Source organism: Nanorana parkeri, unplaced genomic scaffold (assembly GCF_000935625.1).
Source record: "Nanorana parkeri isolate BGI_ZX_2015 unplaced genomic scaffold, ASM93562v1 scaffold3866, whole genome shotgun sequence".
Classification (NCBI taxonomy): Eukaryota; Metazoa; Chordata; class Amphibia; order Anura; family Dicroglossidae; genus Nanorana; species Nanorana parkeri.
The window spans coordinates 10,381-18,860 of record NW_017310133.1 but is presented as its reverse complement, the minus strand read 5'-3'; the positions used below and the strand labels follow the sequence as shown (position 1 = coordinate 18,860).

General features: G+C 52.3%; 1 protein-coding gene across 1 annotated transcript in view; it reads right to left on the bottom strand.

The window, feature by feature from the left end:
- Positions 1 to 252: 252 nt before the first annotated feature.
- Positions 253 to 8,480, bottom strand: part of LOC108803558 (non-receptor tyrosine-protein kinase TNK1-like) — a 14,816-nt gene continuing 6,588 nt past the window's right edge. Inside the window, exons 2-17 of the mRNA XM_018575390.1 lie at positions 7,644 to 7,707; positions 7,416 to 7,437; positions 6,894 to 7,127; positions 6,642 to 6,794; positions 6,103 to 6,380; positions 5,866 to 5,992; positions 5,638 to 5,784; positions 4,581 to 4,858; positions 4,344 to 4,470; positions 4,116 to 4,262; positions 3,196 to 3,290; positions 2,578 to 2,736; positions 2,398 to 2,492; positions 1,753 to 2,144; positions 1,328 to 1,423; positions 253 to 421 (exon numbers count right to left, since the gene is read on the bottom strand). Of these exons, the coding sequence (XP_018430892.1) occupies positions 299 to 421; positions 1,328 to 1,423; positions 1,753 to 2,144; positions 2,398 to 2,492; positions 2,578 to 2,736; positions 3,196 to 3,290; positions 4,116 to 4,262; positions 4,344 to 4,470; positions 4,581 to 4,858; positions 5,638 to 5,784; positions 5,866 to 5,992; positions 6,103 to 6,380; positions 6,642 to 6,794; positions 6,894 to 7,127; positions 7,416 to 7,437; positions 7,644 to 7,707 (2,537 nt within the window). The 3' untranslated portion in view covers positions 253 to 298. The remainder of the gene's footprint in view (positions 422 to 1,327; positions 1,424 to 1,752; positions 2,145 to 2,397; positions 2,493 to 2,577; positions 2,737 to 3,195; positions 3,291 to 4,115; positions 4,263 to 4,343; positions 4,471 to 4,580; positions 4,859 to 5,637; positions 5,785 to 5,865; positions 5,993 to 6,102; positions 6,381 to 6,641; positions 6,795 to 6,893; positions 7,128 to 7,415; positions 7,438 to 7,643; positions 7,708 to 8,480) is intronic.

Here is an 8,480-nt window from a genome sequence, read left to right as displayed (position 1 = left end):
AGTCCAGCTGGCGTCATGAAGATTTCCAAATTCATAGCTAGCGGCCAGAAAACATCAAAGTCCAGAATCCAAGAGAAAAGGTGACCGGCACCCCTGGAATCCTGCTACTTGACCTCCCACAAACAGTCTCTTTGTACCCTTTGTCCATAATCCTCCACCAATGGGGAAAGTCCAGTAAACAGAACCATCGTCCAGACAATCCAGGCTCTCCACCCCCCTGGTGCCGTCCTGGCAGACAGGACCTCAAAATCCCTCTTCAGAGGAAGAATCCTTCAATCAAGGAACGGCAGAAGTCCCATCAGTGAGGTTGTGTGCGCCGCAGGACATAGCGGGAGGCGGCCTCCAAGTTCCACTTGCATTTATCCAGGATGCGTTGGCATTCTTCCTTGCTGTATCGGCTGATGTTGTAGAGCTGTTCCACCTGGACACAGAAAACAGGACTCAGCATAAGAACCCAACTCAGAGAATCGGACTCCAGCACTACATTATAATTTGGGGAACCCTCATGAGGACTGGGACACCTTGGATTAAAAGTGAACTCCGGCCTTCCCTTCAGTCTTCTATCTGACCTCCGTCCTTCCCTTCTATCTGACCTCCATCCTCCCCTTCAGTCTTATATCTGACCTCCATCCTCCCCTTCAGTCTTCTATCTGACCTCCGTCCTCCCCTTCAGTCTTATATCTGACCTCCGTCCTCCCCTTCAGTATTCTATCTGACCTCCGTCCTCTCCTTCAGTATTCTATCTGACCTCCGTCATCCCCTTCAGTATTCTATCTGACCTCCGTCCTTCCCTTCAGTCTTCTATCTGACCTCCGTCCTCCCCTTCAGGTCTTCTCTCTGACCTCCATCCTTCCCTTCACTGGTGGGGAGGAACCAGTGAAGGGACACATTAAACATCAGGTTTAGACATAAGAGGCCTCAAGGCTGGGAACTCCTCCTCCTCCAGGCTGCTGGACCTATCGTCCTCTTCTCCTTCTCTAGTATATCTCAAGGATAAGATACAAACTGTTCCAGAAGCCACATTGATTTCGCAGAGGGTCAGCCCAACCCAAGACACCAAGAGCAAAAATAAATGCATTCTGTGTCCCTGTTGGAAAGATTTCCTTTACTTCCTGTTCAGGGGACCAAACAGGAAGTGAGAAGCAATCTCCCGCTCTATGGCTGCACTGTGAGGTTTCCAGAAGGGAAGGGCTAAAGAATAGTATGAGCATGGTTAGCTCTTGTACTTCCTGTCCCAGGTCTTTATATTAAAGCTGACCCTACCCAACCCCCATCCCCCACACCCCATCTACATTCAGTTACAGATTTTGCTCCAAAATATGCGCACCTTTAAAGCCTGCACAGCCCGCGTCACGTCCCCTCCATAGGTGCGCAGCGCCTCCCGGCTCTCTTCGGTGGTTACTCCATGTACGCGCTCCTCCACCTGCACACAGAACACAAGATTAATACTCAGAGACATTCGGTGTGAACGCGATGGGGCCATCAAGTCAGAAACAACCCCTCGGGGCATTGGGTGAGGGGCAAGCAAGTAGATCTGTCCCCACAATCTCCATTTGAAGGCCTCCATAAGCAGTACATCCCACTCTGGGCCTCCTCCCGTCATTACTTTGGACTTGGGCAAAAGTATACAGGGGGCCTCTGCCCATGCCAATCAGAGAACAGCTAGGGGCCCACAGGAGTGATGGAGGGGAATGCTGAGGAGTTCGGACCACCATGGGTCACCAACACACACACACCTCTCAGTCTTCTTACCTCTTTAATTTTCTTTTGCAGCTCACTGTCCGCAGTGACGGCTCTGTACCCCGCAGATTTACTTTCTGGTGTCACGCGAGGGACCGGGTGCGTTTCTGCTGGAACCGGGACTGGAGAAGTTGGAAATTTGCGGTTCATCTGCTGCCCGGGGTGATCCGGTGTGGGAGGAGCCAGGAACCGATCCTTAAGGGCCGACACCTTGGGCTTGGGAGAAGGTATGGGGCGGAGGTTGGCCAGCAAACGTCGTGGGGGAAGGTCACTCATTCTTCTCGGGGAGGGCTCACGGGGTGGCGATGCTATGCTCTCCAGATCCCGCCCACGTTGCCTGGGTGTGGGGTGGCTTTGAGGATTGTTGTCAAAGTTAGATAGGGACTCCAAACTTCTAGAGAGACCTGGGGGGTGAAATCAGAGAAGGTGAGTGGAGAGGAATGAGGAGAGACTGGGAAATTGGGGGAAATAAGAATAGGAAGATGGAAGGAAGCAATGAAGGATGGGAAGGATAGGAGAGGGGAAGGATAGGAGAGGGGAAGGATAGGAGAGGGGAAGGATAGGCGAGGGAAAGGATAGGAGAGGGAAAGGATAGGAGAGGGAAAGGATAGGAGAGGGAAAGGATGTGGGTTACGTTTGCCACCAGGAGACACTTACGTTGCATACGAATCATCATTTCTTCTGCTCTGATGCGACCAACGCCAGCTCCTCCTCCCCTCCTCCGTTGACCTTCTTTTGCTCGGATTCTCTTGCTGAAAGAAACAAGGACTCATGAGTATGTGGTGGGAGGCCATATGTGCTATAATCTACGTGTTCACGAGGCGGTGAGGCACTTACTCATTCTCTGCATCAGCAAAAGAGGTCTTTCCTAGATTGCCCGCCAAGTGTGAAGAGCTACGGCCGCGTGCCAAGTCCTCCGGAGAAATGACAGCAGCAGGGAATGGTCCAATCCTAAGAGTTTGCTGATTCTGTCCTCTCCAGGGCTGAGAGTCTGACCTAGAGGATGAAAATCAAAGCCATGTCCATGAGCTATGGTCACCAAGTAGATGAAAGAGTCTTACAGTAAACCACTTTGTCTCATTCAGCTTCCAATGCTAAGCCCGGGTATTCGATACAGATGCCCCCTGGCAGCCTCCCACCTCCAGGTATACTGGACTGGCTGAAGGCCCCAAGTCGCACCCCCAAATAAAGCTGGTGGGATTTTATTGGCCAACTTGTCTGGAGACCGCCTGGAATCTGTCATGACACGCCGGAATATATGACCAGGGTAATAGAGGTCTGGGTCTATGAGCTTGCTGCCCCCATGACCTCCACAGAATTATGCGTAACACGCGGTGAATGACGGGTGAATAGTGAATGGTCACAAAGACGTATCATGACTTCCGGAACGTTGGATTACCCATAATGAACTTTTGGTAGGATATAAGTGACCAATGGCATGAAAATGTCACTTACCCAGCATCAATGACGGTGACAAGGTCCCCAGCCTCCAGAGGCAGCCAAGAGGGATTGTTCACCTCCTGAAGAATCCGAACCTCTAGTGGTTTCACCTGAAGAAGGAATACGTTGTCTGTCAGATGATGAACTATGAAGAGATGTTATAAGAGATCGGCACAGTGGAGGGATCTGAGATTATAGGACCATAGAGATGGGCACAGTGGAGGGATATGAGATTATAGGACCATAGAGATGGGCACAGTGGAGGGATATGATAGGACCATACAGATGGGCACAGTGGAGGGATATGAGATTATAGGACCATAGAGATGGGCACAGTGGAGGGATAAGAGATTATAGGTTATAAACCATGTCAGGTCAGGACATTTCAGGTGAGGTCAGGTACTGAAGTTGGAGGAGAAGACCGGGCTCACAATCCAATTTGTCCCAAAGGTGGTCAGTAGGGATGAGGTCGGGACTCTGTGCAGAACACTCGAGTTCCTTCACCAAGCTGGTCACACCGTGTCTGTATGGAGCTGGCTCAACTCAATAATACTTTAGGAAGACCTATGTTCCATAAGGTGTTCCTAAGTTCCACAGGGATGAGGTCAGGGCTCTGGTGTGGTGGAACTTGAGTGGTCTTCACAAACTGGTCACACCATGTCTTTATGGAGCTGGCTTTGTACACAGGGGACAGTCATGGTGGAACAGAAAAGGGTCTTCACCAAACTGTGACCACAAGGCTGGGAGATCTCAATTGTCTACAATGTCTCTGTATGATGGAGGATCACCAGAACCCTTCACTGGAGACCCCTGAACTCAATAGTTTGGAGGGGGGGGTCCACATACTATTGGCCATGGAGTGTATGGGAGACTCATCTTTGGAGTACACCGTAGGGGGGCAGTAAGGGCGATATTGGATACAGATTTGCACTCACCTCTTGCAGAAGGCTGATGAGAGCACTGAAGTTTGGCCTCTGGTCCGGTTTGTGCGCCCAGCACTTCATTATGATGTTGTACAAAGCCGGGGGGCAATCATCTGGACATTCCAGTCTCTCCCCCTCGCGGTCAATCTTCTGTAAGATCTGCAGACAAGAAGACAGTTATACAATGTTCGGCCCTGTAAGGCTGACGCATGGTGACACTCTGCAGGATTGATCCATTACCTGTCTCCCAGCCAGGCCCAACCAGGGCTCCTGTCCATAGGTGAACATCTCCCACATGGTGACCCCGAACATCCAGACGTCTGATGGGTGTGAGAAGGTCCCAATCTTCAAGCTTTCTGGTGAGCACCTGGCACAAAGAATCCAGATGATTAGTGACTGCCAGTTATCAGCCCACATTCCTTCCCACCCGAGGACCAACCCATCACCACCCAACAATGTGCCCGCGGTCATCCTCACCATGCAAAGGGAATCCTGCGGTGAGCAGACATGATGTACTGTTCATCGTTCGCCCTCAGCGCCCTCGTCAGCCCAAAATCTCCGATCTTCACCATTTCTTCGCTCATCAGCAGTACATTCCGCGTGGCCAAGTCCCGGTGGATGAATTTGTGGCTCTCCAGGTAGCTCATCCCGGAGGCGATCTGGATGGAGTATGACCACAGGAGCTGCAGAGGGTATGCGCCATAGCGAGAGCGCAAAGCGTCATGTAGAGATCCGAGAGGGGCCAACTCTGTGACCTGAGAGGGAAAGACAAGAGGAGGTCATTATCCAGATACACACACCGCACCCCCATACCAGACTCCGGGGCCCCTTTTGTGTCACCCTGGTGGAAGAGGACAAGACTCAGGGGCCCCTTTTGTGTCACCCTGGTGGAGAAAGGACAGACTCAGCGGCCCCTTTTGTGTCACCCTGGTGGAGGAAGGACAGACTCAGGGGCCCCTTTTGTGTCACCCTGGTGGAAGAGGACAAGACGCAGGGGCCCCTTTTGTGTCACCATGGTGGAGGAAGGACAGACTCCCGGGCCCCGTTTGTGTCACCCTGGTGGAAGAGGACAAGACTCAGGGGCCCCTTTTTAGTTCCTTCACCAAGCTGGTCACACCGTGTCTGTATGGAGCTGGCTCAACTCAATAATACTTTAGGAAGACCTATGTTCCATAAGGTGTTCCTAAGTTCCACAGGGATGAGGTCAGGGCTCTGGTGTGGTGGAACTTGAGTGGTCTTCACAAACTGGTCACACCATGTCTTTATGGAGCTGGCTTTGTACACAGGGGACAGTCATGGTGGAACAGAAAAGGGTCTTCACCAAACTGTGACCACAAGGCTGGGAGATCTCAATTGTCTACAATGTCTCTGTATGATGGAGGATCACCAGAACCCTTCACTGGAGACCCCTGAACTCAATAGTTTGGAGGGGGGGGTCCACATACTATTGGCCATGGAGTGTATGGGAGACTCATCTTTGGAGTACACCGTAGGGGGGCAGTAAGGGCGATATTGGATACAGATTTGCACTCACCTCTTGCAGAAGGCTGATGAGAGCACTGAAGTTTGGCCTCTGGTCCGGTTTGTGCGCCCAGCACTTCATTATGATGTTGTACAAAGCCGGGGGGCAATCATCTGGACATTCCAGTCTCTCCCCCTCGCGGTCAATCTTCTGTAAGATCTGCAGACAAGAAGACAGTTATACAATGTTCGGCCCTGTAAGGCTGACGCATGGTGACACTCTGCAGGATTGATCCATTACCTGTCTCCCAGCCAGGCCCAACCAGGGCTCCTGTCCATAGGTGAACATCTCCCACATGGTGACCCCGAACATCCAGACGTCTGATGGGTGTGAGAAGGTCCCAATCTTCAAGCTTTCTGGTGAGCACCTGGCACAAAGAATCCAGATGATTAGTGACTGCCAGTTATCAGCCCACATTCCTTCCCACCCGAGGACCAACCCATCACCACCCAACAATGTGCCCGCGGTCATCCTCACCATGCAAAGGGAATCCTGCGGTGAGCAGACATGATGTACTGTTCATCGTTCGCCCTCAGCGCCCTCGTCAGCCCAAAATCTCCGATCTTCACCATTTCTTCGCTCATCAGCAGTACATTCCGCGTGGCCAAGTCCCGGTGGATGAATTTGTGGCTCTCCAGGTAGCTCATCCCGGAGGCGATCTGGATGGAGTATGACCACAGGAGCTGCAGAGGGTATGCGCCATAGCGAGAGCGCAAAGCGTCATGTAGAGATCCGAGAGGGGCCAACTCTGTGACCTGAGAGGGAAAGACAAGAGGAGGTCATTATCCAGATACACACACCGCACCCCCATACCAGACTCCGGGGCCCCTTTTGTGTCACCCTGGTGGAAGAGGACAAGACTCAGGGGCCCCTTTTGTGTCACCCTGGTGGAAGAGGACAAGACTCAGGGGCCCTTTTTGTGTCACCCTGGTGGAGGAAGGACAAGACTCAGGGGCCCCTTTTGGGTTAGCCTGGTGTGGATGAAGTGACCCCGTTGAGGAGAACCAATCACTCACCATTTTCATTGGCTGGGTCAGAACTACCCCATAGAGTCGGATGAGATGCGGGTGGTCCAGGACGTACATGGAATTCACTTCCTGTAGAAAATCCTGGAGGATGTCGGGGTTGGAGGCGGAGTCGGTACGCAGAGTTTTCACCGCAACATTCACCTGGAAACACAAAGCAGGTGAATGAGACTCCTGCACAGGGACAGAACATGGGAGGCGGCTCAGGGAACGGGAAGAGATAAAAGGGGAGGGGCTACTTACTGTCCTTCCACCGGGAATCCTCCACTCCCCTCTGCGGACCACCCCGAAGCAGCCGTCCCCCAGACGCTCCGACAGGTGCAGGTCCTGGTCATTGATCAGACACTTCATGGAGTTCTCACCTTCCCCTCGATGGGAGGCGGGTGACTGAGAAAAGGGCGATACAGACGAGGGCGACATGATGACATCCAGATTTGAGGGCGAGTCGGGGCCGTCGGGGCCTCTGTTTGCAAACATCTGTACAGGAGAAAAAACAAATCAGCTACATGTCTCTGCCCCGCCCACAATGCTCAGTAGTTTCTGTCTCTGCCCTCCCACAATGGTCAGTAGTTTGTGTCTCTGCCCCTCCCACAATGGTCAGTAGTTTGTGTCTCTGCCCCTCCCACAATGGTCAGATTTCCCCCCAGTAGTTTGTGTCTCTGCCCCTCCCACAATGGTGAGATTTCCTCCAGTAGTTGTGTCTCTGCCCCTCCCACAATGGTGAGATTCCCCCCAGTAGTGTCTCTGCCCCTCCCACAATGGTGAGATTCCCCCCAGTAGTTTGTGTCTCTCCCCCTCCCACAATGGTGAGATTTCCCCCAGTAGTTTGTGTCTCTGCCACTCCCACAATGGTGAGATTTCCTCCAGTAGTGTCTCTGCCCCTCCCACAATGGTGAGATCCCCCCAGTAGTTTGTGTCTCTGCCCCTCCCACAATGGTCAGTAGTTTGTGTCTCTGCCCCTCCCACAATGATGATGGAGGGCTCACCTTGTACATCCATGATTTGGGGCGGATTGGCGGCTTTCTTCGCTTTAAAACTTCGAAGAGTCTTCTCTGAGCTGAAAGACAGAAGGAGGGAAGGGTGAGGCGCGGGGCACTTCCTTCTGGGCCCTTGTGTGTGCCGGGGGCCACACGAGGAGGAGATGACACATCCATTGATACTTCATAACAAGCGGAGGGTGACATCATTCCTGGAGGAACCGGGTCATGTGACACGGGTGAGGCACCTGGTACACGTGAGGACATACTGTCACTACACGCAGGATAACACACAAACACGCGCGGGGGGGGAGGACATTATGTAATGTACAGTACAGAGACAACTTTCCCAACCGCCGTCTGTGCCAACTTCATCATACAAATCTGACTAATTGTAGAGGAGACCCCAAAACTGAAACCCCTCCCCTCCCCCACACTAACATGCGTGATTTACCCGGGGGGGGGCGGGGTCCCTAACATTGCTATAAGTGTCATTGTGAATAAATGATACAAGGGGCTGCTGATCCTCATGCTGCGTGTACATATACAGTGACAGTACATTACATATATGACCGGCCAGTGACAGTACATTACATATATGACCGGCCAGTGACAGTACTATACATATATGACCGGCCAGTGACAGTACTCTACATATATGACCGGTCAGTGACAGTACTCTACATATATGACCGGCCAGTGACAGTACTCTACATGTGATTTGCAGGTGAGAGAAATGGGGGGTCTCGGGGAGCCGGGAAACCGAAGTGACCCAAACCTCAGAAATCCCGAGGAGTGCGGAACCGGAACATACAATAAAGATAAAATATCTCCCCCGGAGGGACACGCACCA